The 19,967-nt window shown below is 46.1% G+C and overlaps 1 protein-coding gene across 9 annotated transcripts in view; it reads right to left on the bottom strand.

Moving 5' to 3' along the window:
* The window catches only part of LOC117209307 (potassium voltage-gated channel protein Shal), a 115,894-nt gene that overhangs the window by 42,353 nt on the left and 53,574 nt on the right, over positions 1 to 19,967 (bottom strand). For all 9 annotated transcript variants that reach the window (XM_033451152.1, XM_033451157.1, XM_033451155.1 and 6 more), the window contains exons 3-4: positions 17,080 to 17,268; positions 6,100 to 6,252 (exon numbers count right to left, since the gene is read on the bottom strand). In XM_033451152.1, coding sequence (XP_033307043.1) covers positions 6,100 to 6,252; positions 17,080 to 17,268 — 342 coding nt within the window. The remainder of the gene's footprint in view (positions 1 to 6,099; positions 6,253 to 17,079; positions 17,269 to 19,967) is intronic.

The raw sequence follows: 19,967 nt of genomic DNA, 5'->3' as shown, positions 1-19,967 counted from the left end.
TGAGCCGCTTTCGGTGACAATTTCGCAGGCCAATGACGCGATCATCAAACCTATCCCGATAGATTACGGTCGAAAGTTTTTAAATTAAGATAAAGCGACGCGAGATCCTCCTTTTGTTTCCCTAAGTAGGATAGATTATTCTTCCGATTCTTAATCCCCTAAAGAGAATCGTTCTTCGTTTCAGGATATTAGCTTCGGTTCATGTAACTTTCTAAAGGCAAATTGACTGTTCAAGAAGGCAAAGAAAAAATCGAAGGGAAATTGAAGACAGTTGCGTGCACCGATGCAAACGAAACGAGATACTTGCTAACTGTACGGTCTCTGGAAAATAGCGATCGTAACGCAAGCGGACCGGAATACCGAAATATAAGGTTGCGATGGTTCTCAACCGACGACGAAAGCAAAAGTCGATCCTCGAGCGATCGAATAATCGATTCGCACTTCCTATGTACACTGCGTGTAATTGCTAGTATAATCTCGAATGTTCCTTGCGATTTCTGTCTCGTTGAACCTATCTACGAAAAGAAGGTGGGTCCTTAAAGCTACTTTTAGGGCCGTAAGCTCGCACCTGTGGTATTCGTGAACCTGCTTTCATCCAAAGGATCCATCTTTAGATCCCAAGGACGCGAATGTCTGGCTTCGACGAAACTGAGAAGCGGACGCGGCACACCGGGTGCTCGTGTGTCGACCATCGAACGAATATCACGCGCGAAAATCGTACAAGTCGAAAGGTGACACGCTCGACGAATCGTCGATCGATCGATCCTCGAGCGTGGCAGTGGCGCTTCGACTACGAACAGCCGTGGTCGAGTTCCCCGATACTCGACGGAACTTGGACAAGATCAAGGAAACGAAAGCCGTCGGAGAACGAGCTTCGTTCGTCTCCGTTCGCGCGATATCGATTCGATTTCCACGTGCACGGCTTGATCGATAACTTTATCCAATCCCACGAGGAACTGGATAAAGGGAAAAAAAAGAATAGCGGATTGGAAACCGAGAACGAAGCACGTGCGATCAACGAGAGATGTTCCGCGAAATTTGTCTTGCTGCTCGATGAGGCGCACGGCTTCGTTTCGCCGCGAATCTCTTCCGCTGGTTTCCACCGCGGAATGCTTCAGCGTCTTCTCGTGGAATTTCATGGAATCCGGACAGAGTTGGCGTAGTTAGAAGGGTCAGAGTCGCGGGGCGTGATTAATTTGTGCGATCGGACGAGAATAAGGCGGGCACGAGCTCGGGCAGGATTCGATGCGCGGCTTCCAGTCGAGTTCTTTTTAATCTAAAAATGGAAGACGTAGGATAGGGCTGACGAGCGGCGAGGCTCGACTCTAGGCGGGGACGATAGATGTTTCGTCGGTGGAAGACGACGATTCAACTCCTGGATCACTGTCGACTTGTACTTGATCGAAAAATGGGATTTTCGGCATCGTCGACGAGATACGTAGCTCGAGATCGTAACGCGAATCGAGACTCCTGTAATGAACGCACGCATAGGATACTTCCATTCGGTGATTCTACTAGTTTCGACCTTTGATGGAATTCAATCGATTCAAATCAACGGCAATGCTGATCCTTCGGAAGAGGATGGAACTCGACCAAAATTCCTTTCTGAAAGATCGTAATCACGGAAATTTATTTTCCCGATACGCTGTGTCAAAATCATTAGCGAGAAACGGAGAACCGCTACGCGAAGAAGACCTCTGTCTCGATGTAACCGTCCGAATCAATCTATTTAGACGTACACGGAAAAGAAATCCGATCCTGAATGGCACGAAAAATCCTCTCCCAAGGCACGTAAGCGGACTTCCAGGGAAATATATCGCCGCTTGTTCCGTACATTTCGGCAATTTCAAACAGACTGGGCGAACGAAGAGACCCGCGTACATAATATGGCAGGAACACATTTGTTGTACCGGTGACGGCGCACGTCGCGACGACCCGTGTTCCTTCGTGCATATGAATCTTATCATTGATTTAAAGCTGTCGGGGAACACGTTCGCCAACTGACACCGCGCGGTTCACGCAGCGAGCGTTACGTTCGCCTCATAAAGATCATTCGTGAGCGGTCTGACACGTCGCAGACGCGTCTATTATGCTCGATCATCGTCCGTTATTGCGGTTGTTAAAGTCGACGTGGAGTAAACCGTTCGATACAGTCGTCGTATTGGAGCACGTAATAAAAGGTAGATACTAAAAGAAAGCCAACGACGCGAAGCCACTGGAAACTGTCAGACGTCGACAGAACTCGTAAATAAAAATACACGAGGGTATAATCGATCAAATAGAATCGAAATTCTATTTCCAAGTAATTTCAGAGCGGTTTCTGGGGCTGGTCGAAGCCGGCGACGGAAGATCAGAGGCTAATTTACGAGTTAATGAACGATTATCGCGTAATAGGTCGATGGGAACTCGGTCGACCGCTGAAAAATGGAAGCTCGTGGGAAGGACAGAGAAGGGGCAGAGGACGTTTAATAAAACCCCGATGAGCTTCTCTGGTCCGCTGAGAATCAATGAGCTGATTAAAATTAGACGCGGGGAGATTTGGCGCGAGAGTTTCAATTTCAAAGTGGCCGTGGTCCGTGGAAGGGCTTTAAATAAATTTCACCGTTAAAGGCGCGACGTTTGGAAGGTCAACGGGGGATGTCTGAAGAATTAGCGGACGATTAATACGCGACAGAAGAAAATAGAGGATGGTGGACCGTTGAAAAATGGCGTTCATGGAGGAGCGCGAAGCTGTACATATAAAAGGTGGAACGACACTTAATGGGGTTTCGATGGGGTCTCGTCCTCGATCTGCCAGCCGACAGGATCATTTATCACTTCTCATTTTCCCTCGTTAACGTCGCCTTTCGCTATGTGCGGGCTGATTTACGAGTGCGCGTAATGCCTACGTCTTCTTGCAGTCGATACGTTTCCAATTCCCGATATCGAGATACGCTTAACCCTTATTCTTCGCGTGGAAGTACTCCATTTAAATGGAAATTTTCAACGTAATAGTAAAACTGGCGAGACATTTTCCAATAAACAATCGAGCAGCGAATATAAAAGATTTCTCACGATCTCGAGCCACGATCCGTCTCGGCCGCGACACTCTCGAAAGCGTCGCTGGTAAACTCGCAGAGTCGTTCTCACAGGGTGGAACCACTAACGAAGATCTACTACTCTGCGAGAGCGAGAAAGAGGTAGAAGGGTGACTGGAAAAAAAGGCCGCTCGACTGAAAGAGAAGTAATCCTAAGGTCGATCTACGGGTTCTCGAAGAGATCTAGTTGATTTCGATTGGAAGAACACGCCGGACTCGTCGTGTCCGACGTCGTTCATAATTATCTCCCAGCGATACGTCTCGGGAGCACGTCGAGTCCAACGGTTCTTCTCTCTGGTTCTAACCAGAATTAATTCGCTACGACATCGATTTAGAATTCGCCATCAGAAGACAGTAGATTAAGGCTAGAAGATAATTTCAATTAGACCGTAGATCCTCGACCAAACGCTGGTCAAAGGGAGGCCGATAACGATTCGATAATAATCTACGTAGATCGCTAAATCTATGGATAGAATCTTGGTTTCGCCTCGATTGGTGTTTCAAGAGAACGAGATCGTTTCGACGCGACTCGTTTCGTTTCGACTGGTACACCGACCTCTCGACGATTCGGGTCACGAAACTTGTCCGAACCTTTCGAAAATTGATATGATCCGACATCTACAAATCACTGGAACATGAGACGAAAACGAGCTCGGAGAAGAACGCAGTAATAGCCGCTCGTTTCTCCAAAAATAGAAGCATCACAGAAGAAATGTATCACAAAGAAAAGCCCCGAAATTCCGCGATCGTACGGATCCGCTGTGCGTTTCGATCTCGACTTGCAAGCGAGATACGACGAAGACCATGTCGATTCACGAAATCCGCGCGAGATCCGCGATAAATATGGATCTTCGAACGGTAAGACGAGAAAGCCTTCGAAACGCGTTCTTCGTTCGGTCAAACGGATTTTGGAGAAGTTCCAAGCTGAAGAACGAACGTTTCCGGCCACACGACTAGCGCGCAGCGACGCAGCACGTGCGTTCCGCGTACTTTCTTTTGTTCGTTACTCCTTGAGCGAGTAAGACGCGGCAAGGTGCGCCAATCGATAGCAGCAGGCTGCAGCATCCATCGTCTCTAGATTTTCTGATTCTCACCGAGGCTGGTAGCAACGCTCGAAAACGAAAAACGATAAACCGATCTCCTCTCGATCACTCGAGGAAACGTATCCGTTTGCGTTCTGCTTTTACTCCAGTTCGCGTGTGTTTCTTCGCGTGTCGTTTCTCCTGTTCCCGATGATACTTCAATGGATTCTTTTAGCTCGAGAGTACAGATCTCCGCCTTTCCGCTTGAGAAAGAAAAATCTAGGCGACGGATGGAGGTATATCTTCGATACCTGCCGGCGTTCGAAACAGCAGGTTTATCTAGCTCTTATCAAACGCGCCGAACGATCCGTAGTGCGCGCACACGGGGATAAAGTAGCGAGAATATCACCAAGGAAAGAGAGAGCACACGGTTCGAGATTCGAACCCTCGCTGGCAGTGCTTGTGGGAGAGTCGACTCCCGGTGGGAGTCGTTCTTAACAACCGGGATTCGATGTCACGAACAACCGCGATATTTCGTTGTCGTGGTCTATGTTTGCTCGGACAATTTGTTACGTCGTTTCTGGACTGGAGGTAGCGACTCGCTAACTGGCCACTGATCGAGACCCGATCTAGCCATTTACCGAGGAAGGTATAGTTTCAGATTTACATTCCTAAATATCTTTGTGGCCTGATGATTCTTTACCTTTAAACCACGAGTGACGTAGGACATCTGCTTCGTGAAATCAGTTGTAAGAGTTGCAAGAATTAGCGATTGACCAGTTAACGCGACACTACTGCACTTGTGACTTCTTAGTCTACCAAGTAAGTATTCAGGTTAGAGTAGGTTGGAATCGAGAGGTGATTTTAATGCGAACCCCGGGAATTAATCTCCAAGCGACCCATTAACCTAATCGTACCGTAAACGATCGCTGGGATCGTCGAGATCCAGTCTCGAGCGAATTCTAGGACACGCATTGTCCTGGATCGGAACACAAACGTTTGGTTCTAGCACCGGATTCGAACGCATCAATCTCTGGTCACGGCGGCTTATCCGATCAAACGGTGAAACGAAGATCGAGGTGATCGATAAGAACCGGACAGATCAGTGTCTTGACGAGATCGAGCCACTTTCATCGACGAAGAATCGAAGCCAATAATCTAACGATCGAGAGAGCTCGAACAGTAACGGGAATAATTCGCCGAGAATTCGAAAAGATTCCTCGTAATTCAGATTAGACCCAAGATCGAAATTAGCGACGATTAGCGTAGACGACCGATCAGCTTGGGTTCAAGCTGTCCTTAAAGTCCTCCTAAGATATGGAACGTTCAGTCTTCTGCTGATACAACGTTCTCTTGTCGCCTCGGCATCGAGAACTCAAGACAAACAAAGGTCCCTGATATTCTTATGCCTCTTCTATGATATGATTTACCTTTACCATAGCTCGCAACTTCGATTGGAATGGAGGGAACCTCCAATAGATCCATCTAATCCATACAGACCCATAAAATCCAAAGCCGATATCTAAACGCAACTTCGACCCGTAATCTGAACAAATCTCGCAACGTAACTGAATAACGTTAACCTCTCCGATTCAAACTCTTCCGAGCGATCTCCGCGAGAGAAAAAGACTCGGCACGTGTGGTGAAAGAACTCACCAAAAAACGAGGATGGAGCGATAGGGTGGAACGACCTTGGAACCGATAATCTCGATCACGGGTCAAGCTGAAAGGAACGAACGGTCCGGTGGAATCGCTGTCCCGAGCTCGGCTCACACCCTTGTCTCGTTGTAGGGGCTGGAGGAGCTGGCACCCTGGCGACGTTGCCGATCGCTGTCGCCGGGCACGTTAAACGCGACATTGGGCACCGTGATGGGGTCAACCGGCTGATAATGGGACTGCACCGGCTGCCCGCTCGGCTGCGATTGGTGAGAGTGGGAGGAAGACGAGGGTGGACCCTCGCTTATGGAGGTCGTCGAGGCGAGAATACGGCGACCGCGTACCTGGTAACGTTGGGGGTAGCAGCGGCCGCAGCAGGCATGCAGCAGGCCGCCCCTCGAGGCAGTGCTGTGCGCGGGGGAGGTCAGGGGCGACGGCGAGCCCGGCCTCTTCGGGGCACCATTGTAGGGTACCTCCATCTCCACGAACTCGCGATCCTGCAACAAAAAAGTTCGTCGTTTCCTTGGTATTCTGCAGAACTAATATGTGTGAGCAATATTTCGTTGTATAACGTAGGTTGAATGTCGAATGAGAGAAACACGGTACGATCGGGAGAAGACGGAGAGGCAGGATTGTGTTTAAAAATAAGTAGAAAACAGGCATGATAGAAATATCGTTTGTAGCGTGGGTGTGAGAATTCGCATGAACGAGTGATTGAGTATCGGGCGCGTGTTTCGGCTAGAAGATGGACACAAGCGACGAGCGATTGAGAGAATGCAGGTGCAGATTTAGCTGAACGTAGCAAGAACGTGCGTTGTGAAATGTGTCTTGTGAATTCTGAAATCTTTAGCAGCTACGATGGAAAAACGAGAGAATCTTCTGTGAGAATCGGTAAAGAGTTGAAAGAATGATCGTACGTTTACACCGTTGTTGCGCTATTCCTGCCCCATGGTTCGGTATAATTCTCGTTACTTCGTATTTAATACATGAAAACGTAACGTTAACATGCTATTCCCCCTTCGTGTTGGAACAATAAGAGAATAGACTCGTCTATTTAATGTAGCGCCGCAAGTTTTTTTAGATCAAGGATAGAGTTTTCTAGGTTTGCTCGAAGCTACATATACACCAGGCAGGATAGAGCCGCTGCCGGTAAGTTTACAGCCTCGTAATTTGCCGTCGAAAGTTTCGATCCTCCTTGTTTCAACTTTTATAATTCACGACGCGCGTTCCATCGATATCTCGTTACCTATAAATTCCACGGATCCCTTTTCCACGCAAATTCGTAATCCTATATTTTCTCTAGTCCTCAAATGAACGTTACTTGCCTTGTTTGGAAGTCGTATCCGTTCTAAATCGGATGCTCACGCGATTAACTAGATTATGCACGTCGCTACATAACGTTACGTGATACCATACAGTATGTGAATTGTGTATCATGCTCGTTATATATATTATACTCCCTTTCATTAAGGAAAATCCACTTTTCTTAAAAATGTTTACTCCCGTCAAAGTTGTTCGTCGTGACGAACAGATTGTACGCGCTGCCGTGTAACCGCAGTAGATCGGGAACGTGACTTGTCAGACAACCGCGTGCTGTTCGAGCTACGCTGTTCGTTCGCCTTGAATGCATCCATTATGCTACGAGGGAACTCGCTGTTCTTTTCAACGTTAATATAACGCAATTACTGCAGTATTAGTTCAGATCCCCTCTTGCTCCATATAATTTACAAACTAATAATATTAAATTAACGAGTTACAAGTTGTGCATTATAGATTCCATCTTGGCAATTTTGTAATTTTTCGTCGTATATAGGATAATCCGATAATTTCTAATTCATGAAATTTCGTTTGTTCCATTAACAAACTTGTTAATATTATGCCAGGGTATTTATTAATATTTGTTGTTAAGACACTTGTAAATTGTGGCTTGTAAAATTTCCCTAATAATAAAGTGCGATCCTAATAATAAAGTGCGACGCAATATCGTTGTAATTTCAATAATAGAGGTCTACGTTCCCGAGCATTGTACCATTAAGAAATACGATGCTAGTGAATCACAATAGCGTCACCGCCGCGAAATCGCAACGACGTCGTATCGTTCTTCTCCAGCGGACTTTAGGTGGAAGTTTGAAAAGTAACTTAGAATGGACAATAAAACGTAGTAGAGGTAGGAAAAGAAATAGAGAGCACGGAGAAAAATAGTTCTGAGAGCAAACGTGGCGAACGTGTTCGCGTGTTGACGCAGAGGAATCGCGCCGAGGCCATTTCCAACGAGTGCCATTGTTGCCGGCCAAACTTTGGCCCGCCGAGTATTGCTGAGACCATGTCGCAAGTTGTTTCTCCGCTCGAATTACATAGCCAGAGGGAAAGCACGCATTTACGCGAACGCTCGTTGTTACCCACGTGTCCTGGTTATTTCCGTTAGGATTTCGGCCGCAATCACGACGGAAATGCACACCTCGAACTACGAGCCGAAGCTCCGTGACGACTTCATCAACGTTCCAAGTTACTCACAGGTTAATGAGATTGAGTTAAAAAGCCCTAGATACGAGTGAACTATAAATCTCTAAGGGCACTCGTGGGATTTATTGATAATCGATCGGTTAAGGATAGAATGAAAAAAGGGCTAATCAACTTGAAGCAAGCGTCTATAAAGTTCAATCGCAAAAATAGAGCAGTTCGTAACCTCGTAGTGAGAATCGATCGAGAACGATAGAGAATCTGTCGCACGAGTGTCTGACCTAGCCGAACCGAGGTTCGAAAAGGCCCATTTCAGCTCCTCTCCGAGTGGTTTTCCAGAAGAGATCGCGCGGTTGTTCGATTGCACGAGATCGAATCTTCTCCGCGTAGGTGAAAAGAGGTTGACTCACGCGGAATTGACGTCGAGATCGCTCGATAACCTCTCGTTTCTTTCTATTCTCCGATTCTCCCTACGTATTACCGTCGTGGAAACGTTTCATCCATCGTTCACGATAGAGATTGAACGATCGGGTGTCGAAACCTTTAACGTCTTTCGCGTGCAAGAACCGATGTCGCGGAATGAAAACTCGTGCATCTCGGTTCTCGTTCCACCTGATGTTCGTCCTTCGCGTTACTGGCATTCTCTTTGCGAAAAATCGATAACACGATGCGTTTGCGTCGATAAATTCTAGTTAAAAGGTCAGATCGACCAAGCACGTTACCGTTGTCCAGCGGAGGCGAAAGTTAAAACGTCCAAGAAGACGCATAGCATCAGCTTTGAAACGGCTATTGCGAGCAGATGGTCTGTATGCGATCGTTATCTACGACGTGCATTCGCACGGTATTCCTTTTCGGTGCACCGAACGTATCTATTGATTGGCGTTTCCTTGTCGATAGACGGTCTATCGACTAAACGAGCGAGGAAACGTGCCGACGATTTCGAATCTAACATTAGCGAGTCTCGCGATGAAAAGCCACGAGATGGCTGCGTTAACATTCGTATGCACGTTCGCGTCGTTCGATAACGCGCAGCCCGTTGCAAATATTTAAATTTCATGAATCGCAACTAGTTGTGACGGATCGTACGCGACCCGAAAAATTCGGATTATTTTACGCGGATAGCGGGAGAACAGGAAGGCAGATGTTTATTCCTGCAGCGAGGCGTGAAAAATATTCCGCGCGTCGGCTATAACGAAGGCTAGGGAGAAAATGGGCTAAAAGGGATGAGGAAAACGAGGAAAAAGGAACGAAAAAGGACTGTACTCGTGAACGAGGCAGACTACCGCGGACCTACCGCAGCTTTATTCGCGTCTGTATTTCCGAATAGACTAGCGTCTCTGTCGTTTCCCGGATTAAACTCGTCCTTATCGCGTCAGAGCCTCTTATTTTCATCCCCGTGAGCACCAGCCGAGCGTAGAAATAAAACGAGCCGTTCCACGGGGGCTGGATATCCAACCGACAAAACATACCCTTTAACTTGCACCTTCCATTATTTTCCCCGAAGGATCTCGTCTATACGTCTTTCGATAGAAGGAAATGCGATTGGTCTGTGGATCGACGAATGCGCGAATCTGGTGGCGACTCAAAGAAAATCCTTCGTCGGAATTCTTTGGACAGGCCCAGTACCTCGGACAGATTCGTTCGTTAGTGGAAGACGAGCCAGCCGGATGATAGGAGAAATTGCGAGTGGCTATTGATCAAGACTTTGAGCGTCTCGATGAGAACGTTTGAGATAGACAGCCGAGGGAAACGCGGTTGTGTGTGTTTCCCAACTTTGTTTCAAAGCGACAACTTAGACGGTTCTTTGTCACATACTGGAGCAAGGATACGTGCTCCACTTTGATCAACGGACAAAAGGGAGCTGTGGTTCGGCAAGGTAATACCACGCTTTGTTCGATCAATCTTTTCTTGTGTCTCTACTCGATTCGTAAGAAAGCTCAGATGCAAAGAAAAAACAGACTTTCTGTCTGTTTGCGAAGTCGGAGCGTGATGGCCGGTTAGGGGAAACGATCGTTTCGCAAGCTGACGAGATTCTGGATTATTAAACGACTAAGAATAAGATTCAAATTATCGGAGAACGAGTGCGTTTAACGACGAAAAGCGAAGAACTTTTAGCTTTAGGGAAGCTTAATTAATACACGATGAGTAGCCGAGTAGCCGAGGAAAAAGTTTGCTCCGAGTTTACCGAGAATACTAAAATAACTATCATTCATTCGACTTCCAACTTGATGAATATAAATTACAGTTGGTCGAACTGCTTGCAACGCTATCATTTTTCCGTGGTTAGGCTATTTTCGTTGGAAAATCAACGGCACGAAGATTATTAACTCGGATCGAGTGGAACTTTGATCCTCGAATCTAAACGATTCACAACATCGCTGTGATTTTCACCGGACGTACCTCCGTCGGAAAAATATACAATTTCCATGGAGAATAACGTCAGATAGTGGAAGAACGCCGGCCTCTATAAACAGCATGGTGGCGTTATTTTTGTTACGTAAAGGTCGTAAAGGTGGTTATAAACGCAACTGACCTCTCCAAGATAGTGACGCGTGTCATGACACCATTTTCGAGGGCTACCAATTGCATCTTCTATTTAACGCAGCCATTGATCTAAATGTCGCGGGATTCAGCTGCGCGCGTTTAAATATAAATTAAACAAATTTCCGCGCCCCACGGCTCGCCTCGTTTCCCGCGCACAATCGCGTTTAATGGATCGGAATCGGCGCAGGATTTCGCTTTCCGATCCAACTGCTCGACAACGATCCAGCCAAATTGCAGAACGGTTCCGTCCCTTTCAAATTCAATTGCATTTTGAAAAGTTGAATCCTCCTTCTAAAAATGTCGCGCTATTCGACTTCGAACGGAAACATAATACGTAAGATAAATAACTCTTTCACGGAGGGTGGAAACTTTATTTTCTCTCAACTGAATGAATTATTAATTAAATTTAATTTATACAGGGTGGTTGGTAATTTATGGTACAAGCGGAAAGGGGTTGGTTCTACGCGAAAAAAGAAGTCGAAAATATAGAATAAACAATTTTTTTTTAATTTTTCCATCGAGACAACGAGCCGTACTGAGCGAAAATTCAAAGTCGATTTTCTCGAAAACAAAGCCCCAAACGAAAAATTTTTATTCTATGTTTCCGACTTCGTTTTTCGCGTAGAATCGCCCCCTTTCCGCTTTTACCACCAGTTACCAACCACCTTGTATATAAATTAATTAAATTTCATTAAACGTTAGTTATCTAAAAAAAAATCGGCATTTGCAAGGGATGGTATAAAACAAAAATGAATCTATTTCGCTAGATTAAACACGTATTCTATTCGGCGTCTACCGAACTTCTCGTATCTTTGCAGAAATTTAAACCGCGCTGAGAAAAGGGTACAAACTTCGTTTGACCGTGTGGTGAAGTCGATCGCGGGCGGCAAGTGCTGGCGAAAACACGTACGAGCAACGGGCGACACCATTTTAGAAATGCAGCGACCGCAAGACGCAGTCAGAATGGATATGCATTCCCTGCTTAATAGAGGCGGTGATCAGCGTTCGTAAATTCAGCCGGGCCATCCTCGTGCCCCATAAATAACTCGCCACGCCGCTCGACCTGACCCCGGCACGCCGCGCACTTGTCGCCATTTTATAGATGTTCCTAGCACAATTCGAACCTTCCATCCTATTTCGTAGGACAGCCGTTCGCTTTCGTGTATGACAGAATCTGGATAATCGATCTGCGAGGGGAACGCGAGTTTACTCGCCGATTTTCATCATTAATTCGAAGATGACAGCTTAGACACGCTTGCAGTTTTCGCTAAAACGAATTTAGTCGACCTCTTTATGGACAGTTTGAGAACTACCACTCGTCCAAGTATAATTTCCCAGTATAAATTGCGTTTGAGATCGAACACGAAGTTGTTTTCGTATAACGAGAAGAATATTTTGTAATTGAAGTTTCGGCGATGTTGATTCAGTGCCAAGAGCAACGAAAAAGTTTCACCGACGAGTGTTTAGACCCGAGAAACGTTTTGCGCTTTTTACACGCGATTATTTGCCAATTCTTGGGATTCCCCGGGAAAAAGTATTTCCACGGTAAAGAGATTCCTTTGACGCGAGGACCAGACAAATTTTCATGGAATTAAGGATAAAGAGATTCGAAGTGCAGGCAGAGGAACCGTGGACGAGCGTGAATACGGCAAGAAGAAGAGACGACTGCTGAATATCCGGCTTTGCGTATGCATTGCTCGACACTGAAAAACGGCGACATGGCTGGGCTACTTGTGAATTTAATATCGTCCAGCTGGAAATAAGCGTACTGGAAAGGACCGGCTTTCCGAGAATAAGGAAAATAGAGTGGATCGGGAACCGGGGAAAAGGAAAAATTGAAGTAAACGGACAAACACGAAGACCGTGACCCAAACTCGACGAAATTTTTCTCCAGATCGATCATTTCTTCGCGAGAACACGTTTCCTCGTGTTCGAGATGAAACGGGTTCCCTGTTCGAGGAAAGGCTCTTGCTGCAACTATTCTCGTCTCAATTTTCTTTCGCAAACTGCTGACTCGGTGAACAGGAAGAGGTACACAGGCCGGACTTTATCAAATTCTTCTTGTTCGTCGTCGAACGAAGACGAGTAAATAAAAGAAACGAGTATCCGTACATGATATTACAATTTACTTCAAGAAGTTTAAAACTCGCAACAGACTCGCGTAAGGGATCGTCGCTCGCAGTTATAGTCTCTTATCGTTGGCGTTAAAACACTTGAATCTTTTTATGTGTTAAAAAAATGTACGAAGTCCGATGCTAATCTGATGAATAAAAGTTGCTTCTAAAAAGAAGTATTTAATGTTTTATTCACTATGATACTTAATTAGTTTCCCTGAACATTAACAAGATTATAATTAGAAGGGTTTCATAATGTTGTTGCAGAAAGAATGTTAACTTGTCCGAAAAGGATGACTTAACAGGTTCCAGTGAGTTAAGAAAGTTCTAACGAAACACGAATGAGTTTAAAAGCGAAAACAGGTCTGTTTTCGAGAAGTTTAGCAGGAGGAACGACAACGCTTTCTTCCTCGAACGCTTGCGTCCGCTCGTGCCATGCGGATCGGAAAATCCGATGCGGCTACGCTATTGTTGGATCTCTTTAACGCCGTTTTCCGACTATAATTAGTCCCCGGGTCTCGGGATGACGTCTCGCCCCGACGACTTCGATTCCCGAAGAGATTCGATCGAGGCCGACCACGACCCGGAAGAAATCAATACGCCGACACGACGACACCGATTGGCCGCGTCTGATGCTCACGAGCTGCGCAACACACGCGACCGCCTCGAAAGATCTTCAACGGAGATCGTTTGCCTGCCTTCTCCTTACGATTACGTGAGAGAACAACGTCGTTATGGTACCAAGGAATGCGTCCAGATCGCACACACGCTACCTCAAGTCTGGTCTCGCTATGTGCACGACGTGAAACCAGGATCGAACTCGCCGAGGGAATCTCATTTCGCTGAGTGATGGAGCTCGTAATCATCGACATTGTTTTTTGAAACGAGCTCCTTTGTAACAGTAAGGGCAAGAGCAGTTCAACTCCGTCCCACTTAGAATTCCCTTTTGTTAGACGGCGGTGGAGGCATCGCTGACGCCTGAAACATCCCTTTTTTATTCTTTTTATTCATAACTGTCATCCTATTACCTTCAGAAGCGATTCATCCAGCTGGCGTGAAAACAAAGAAACGAATATTCGCGAGATCCATGTACTCTCACGATTCTCCGACGTGTTAAAAACAACCGCCCGCAGATGGAAAAAGGAGAACATGCTACAATACATTCAGACGTCAATTTCGCGTCATTATCGGGTTCCAACAAAGTCCTTTTTCGCTCGTAATATCCAGTCCCATGAAATGAAGACTCTACCGATTCTCAGATGGCAAAACGAAGCCCGCGGTAGATTCAGACTACCGATACAGACGTCTAACAGCACGATCTATCGGCCGAAGTGCCGGTTCGTGAAAGGTCATCGCATCGTCGAAAGGTGAAACGCGTTCTTGTTATCTGTTGACGTGTATCACGTGGCACGTCGTCCATGCACATTCTTTTGCGAAGCTTGGTCGCAAAGACGTTTCAAGGATATCGTGGAAACGTATCGGTTAACAATTATAGGGACACGAGTGAGCAACGATTGGGATTCGATACCAGGAAAAATAAGTATACGTCGGAGGAGGGCATGCACGGTATCCTTAAGTGGATTAAACCAGAGAAAAAGTTTCGATGGAAAACACTGAAGCGAAGAAGAATCGTGAAAGACGATGACACGATCGAGAAAGTGGCAATTGTGCCGCGTAATATTCGTCCGACTCGTCGTCTCTTTACCTTGCGGATTTACTCTGTTAGAAACTTTGTATTTATCCAACGATACTGGTACGTTCCACATTCCAAATAACAATGTTCCAACTTAGTTTAAACCGAGCCGAAAGTTACATCTCGGACTCTGCGGACTCGTTGCCTATTCTCGTGCAAACGCATTAATCATTTCTGCTGAGAGTTTTGACAACAACAAGCTTCAGCAGGCCAGGTAAATCGGATGAAAGATTTAAATACGACGAAGGGAAATGTAAATATCATCGGGCGATCTTGCAGAATTTTAAACAGTCGCGCGGTTTTTCCAATTCTAGAAGGATACTCGAGAAGATAAGCAGGACTAAGATTCCCCAAAGAGAAGAGAGAGGAAAAAGAAAAGGATTCGCAAGGTCGGTTAAAATGGCTGCTAAACGCCGGCAGGAAGTGGAGATCGCGTAGACGCGAAGAAGTAGACGACAGAAGGCAGCAGGAAGTGGAGCGACGCTCCCTCGGGCCGTATGCGCGATTTTCTTCGCGACTTGACAAAAGCCGCCGGAATCGCGCTTCTTTCTGGGTTAAGTACATCCAGCAGGAAGAAGTCTGAGAAGGTCTGAGACCATCGTAGCGAAAGCATCGTCGAAATAGGACCAACATGATTGAGAGCTGATAAAGAATCAAAACGATGAGACGACACGATATAAGAAGATCTCGAGAGAAAACTCGACGAGGATGGCTGCTATAACGTACGAGTTATCGACATCGGCTTCCATTTCGTTCGTCCTAAAATAATAGAATCGAACGGATCGTTGGGACGAGCGGTTGCTCTTGATTTTGTAAAATGTGCATACTCCTTGATACGGATAACCCCGGGACAACTTGCAATTAACGGAATTTCCGCGGAAATTCAGGCTCCAGTGACCATCGAGACGAAGTTCCGATTTTCAGTACGCCAACTGACCTATTTATCAGGCTTTCGGCATTTGGTTTCGGGACCAGCGCCATGGAAACATTCCCGTTAACGGATGGCCGAAAGGCCGATGCTGAATTTGGATATTCCGTTAAGTATCATCGAAACGTTAACTAAAACCTACCGAGTAAACAATCCGATCTCGTAAAATATTAAATCGCGATGTTCGTGGAAACGGAGTTCGCCGGTAGATTAAAATTCAGATGAAACGGTTTAGAATTCACCTGCAGCTCGCACCAAGAACTGTTAATCGTTAATTTCGATTTTGCATTTACACTTGGCATTTGCATTTTGGCCAGAGATTTTGTAGACGTTGCATTTGTCTGCAGGCGAGACGTGAAACTGAAGGCTTCGGTCCCCACTGTTTCCATTTATATTGCACGATGTTTCGCTTGGCTGATCAAACTGATGATTCAACTCGGAAGTTCTAATCCGAATGCTCGACCCGGAAGAGTTCACCGGATGTCGTTTAATTCGATTGGCCAACCCTCAACGCCAGGTATCCCCCGAAGAAGCAGACGTCTAGGGAATTACGTCGGGCCAAAATGCAAATGCCAAGTGCAAATGCAAAATCGAAAGGCGATTGTTCATGCCGGAAAGCCGATATCAAAATATATCTCACCATCGTGAAAGTTTGAAACACAAAAGCTGACGATTCGCTTATTATCGAACTCGCTACGGTCTATCCTATCGCTAAAACGATAACACGACGAAATAAAAAGGGCATCCAAATTATTATCACGGTCTGAAATTCACGGAAACGACAACAAAGGAGTATCTGCCGGCGTTCGCTACACACGGTGGCTGTGTATCTGTCTCAACGACACCCGAGGCCTATTCTCTGTTTATGTGTGTGCGCGCGGGTAAGCTGGGCGCCGCACTCGATGGGTGGCACGGTATCCCTCGTGCACAAGTGCTGTGCTAAAATTGGACACGAACAGAGGGGGTTTATTCAAATTACTCCGCAGCGCACGGACTCTTGGATTCGAAGCAGGCGACGTTGGTTCGCGCCCGAGAATGAACCGGCGCTTAGATAGCGCGACATTTCCCCCGTTTCGCAACTGATGCCGCGAAATTAAACAAGCGGCCGTCTACCAGGTTTAATGAAGCGAACGTTTCTGCGTCGATGACGAGAAGCTCCCCTTTTCAAGCGGCGATATTCGTCCCTTCTCTTCCAAGCTTGAACTTCAACGTTACGACAGCGTATAGCGTTTCGCTTTTAGTTTGTTTCTTCCTCTCGACAGGCGTCCTGGCTCATTTCGAAAGAGTTACAGAGCCGACACTTTGCTAACTATGCGCTATCGTGACATAAAGGAGACTGGGCTTGACCGAGCTAATGTTACGAGAAGCGGTTTACTACTCAGATTTATAACTCGTCGGCAAAACATATTTCCTTTGCCGTCAGAGAAACGTTATTACGTCATGAGAATCTTCGTAAGCGAGAGTCAGGACAGAGGTAGATAAAATGTTAATCGAATGATAAAGCTGAGGAAAGAGAGCAGCCAAGTCAGGAACTTGGGGGTCAGAGACTACGGGTAACTGGTGTAAATGATTTTCAAAGACTCACCGTGGTCTTCTCTAAACAACGAAGTAGATGATGATGTTGCAGTTCGAAAATATCCTCCTCCTTGTAGTTGTCGTCCAGCTGAAGGCCGCTCTCCTGCGCGGCCAGTCGGGCCTCAGCCGCCTTCTTTTTGCTCACGAAAGCCGCTCCGCTCGACGCTTTCGCGATCCTGATTCGTGCCAATCTGGCTTTCTGCAACGAAAAAGAAGCAACGTTATTCGCAGAATTTCATAAGCGAGCTTCGAATAGTTCCATCGTTTTGTCTTGTCGCGTGGCTGAATCCATTGATAAAATCGGAACCGGAAACGCCGAGAAAAACAATTAGACATTGCCAAAATATCGAAAAACATCCAAAACATCCGGTGTGTTCACGGTCAACCTAGTTTCGGTAAAGATTTGGAAAGAAATCAAAATTTGGGGGAAAGAAGAAGGAAGCGAAGGGCTGAAAGGCGATCCTTCGGAAAACGAGCGTTGAAGGGAAGAATTCGGTCAAAGAGAAACGAAGTCGCGTGTCTTTCCAGGTCGAGTGAAATTGTCTCGCGCGTGACAATGGAGAAACAGACGGCGGTGTTGCTGCGTTGGAAATCCGCCCTGTGAAATCGCGACGACGACGACGACGACAACGGAAAACGCGTCAGTTTCACTCGCTTCGGGAACGCGAATCCGCGCGCAGAAGAAGTCATTAGAGTAACAACGACGCATTGTCCCTGTCTGTTTTCTTTTTTCTCCTTTCTCCGTCGTTCCCCCGAGGCGTCTCCTGCTTGCCGCCGACGCTCGGTCAATTAAGCTTTTAGCGAGGATTTTCCGCGAGAAATTACCGTGTGCACACTATTCAAATGCGGCAAATACGCGACGGCGATCCGAAGTTTTAAACGCGTCCACGCCCATTTCCGCAACGATTATGCCCTAACCGCTGGATTTTCGCTTCCTCCGCAGTTCTACGAGACCTTGTTCAAACAGCCATTTCCACGAACAACTTTTTCAATGTACAAAAAGCAACGGATCGATGAAATTGCCTTTCTCCTCCTTTCTTCCCCACGCTCAATTATAAGGTATATTTTACGGATAAACAAGTACTTGTTGTACGATAACGACCATTGCATTCGGCCCTTATCGAAATTGCGTTCGATACATAAATTGCAGAATGATTTGCAGCAACCTTGTTACCAGTTATTGCATCCTAGTTATAAGAATCCAGACACTTTTAAGGGAGCTAATATAAGTAAAAGCCTTCGGCAATAAACTCCACAGCCAACGAGAAGCCTTCTGTTTCCGATCAAACAAATCAGAAAAAACATACAGCTACTTGTCATCCTTTAGATTGACGAATAATCATTCGTTAAAGTTAGAATCCAGAAGTAAACTTTACTACATCGCGAATCCTCCAAACTAATCTCCAAGATTAATATCAATAATCTCTTATGACTTTCCGATTACGATGAATCAAATTTTTTATCAACAGAACAACGTTCTTTTAGTCGTCAAAAACCGTCGAGGTATCCTGAATGTGGCAGTATTTTGCACGTCGGTGACATAACTATCCGTCACGTTAGTCAAAAGATTTGTTTTCGTCCAGATTTTTATCGTGCAAACTTTTTTCGCGAAAAAAATTTTTCGCCAACCAGCAAACTTTTCGCGAGAAAAGCAAAGTTAACGTGATTCACCAGACAACGTCATTACGATTTATCTCGACCAGCCAGCCATGCCTATCTGTGACACCGCTGTATGTACACGCTCAGCTTCCTTACGAAGCTTCTCGCGTGGAATACAAAGAACGCGAGTTAAATGACATCGTTCCGGCACGCAGCGTGACTTCGGTGAATCCATCATTAACGCGTTATTTCTCTTTAACGAGCGTTTTACTACGTCCGCAAGCTTCATAAAGCCCGTAACACCAGAATGAGGTACGAAACAACGGCATTCTACAAGGTTCAGCATCGAGCGAAATTACACGTAGAATATTCGAGATGGTTTTCGCTCTTCCGTCGGATTAACACGCCTATCGTACGATAACTTCATCGAGAATATCGTTACGGTTCGAGCCTAATAAAAATTAATCGCTACTTTTTCCTCCTCGTAACTCACACCGTCGCTAAAACTTTATCTAAGATCCGATTCGGTAATTTGCATTACGACCTATGGTGTATAACCAAGGGTACCACGAACGTGAGAGTTTCGGCGCTGTTCACCTTATCAGGTTTCGTGGATCTCGCGGAAATTCTTGCATAAAATGTCCTTAACGGCGGTATAATGTACGATTGCTGAATTACGAAGCAACTAGTTACGAAACTGTCGAGCGATAAGGCGCGCGCGATCTCCCGCGCGAATTCACGATTATGAGACCGCGATAAATTCTTCGACTCTGCATTCACGCTACCTAACTGACGTTTTCTTTATTTCTGAAATGTTTCGTCGATGCTTCCAATTTATTATAAGAACTCGTCCGAAACCGGTTATCGTACCTCTGTAACATCTACCACTTAACGTTCGCCTGTCTGCTTTAGAACTTGCAACTTTCTTTTAAGATACCGTACAGTGGTGAAAAAGCCGAGTATCGTAGGCAGGCGAATATTTATGCGGACCGCTGTATACGACCAGAGAAAAAAGAAATGATAATTCGATGGGTCAATAAGAAATTCAGCATAGCAAATCGTGGGTGCGCAGTTAGACGCGTGTAGAATGTAGCAGGACATAGATCACGTGTCAACGTGACGATATTGCGAAACAGCAACGAGGCGAAACGGTACGGTGACTCGTCAAGGTACGTGGCGTGGCTGCAGGCAGTAAAAGCCGCCGAAAGTGCACGCGGTCGCGGCTGCGCCCCTCGAGTCTGCATTCGAGGACAACTTCCTGACATTTCGCAGCTGCGGTCGGCCGCGTAAACATCCGCG

This window comes from Bombus bifarius, unplaced genomic scaffold (genome assembly GCF_011952205.1).
Source record: "Bombus bifarius isolate JDL3187 unplaced genomic scaffold, Bbif_JDL3187 scf7180000008169, whole genome shotgun sequence".
NCBI lineage: Eukaryota > Metazoa > Arthropoda > Insecta > Hymenoptera > Apidae > Bombus > Bombus bifarius.
This window is presented reverse-complemented; position numbering and strand designations above follow the sequence as displayed.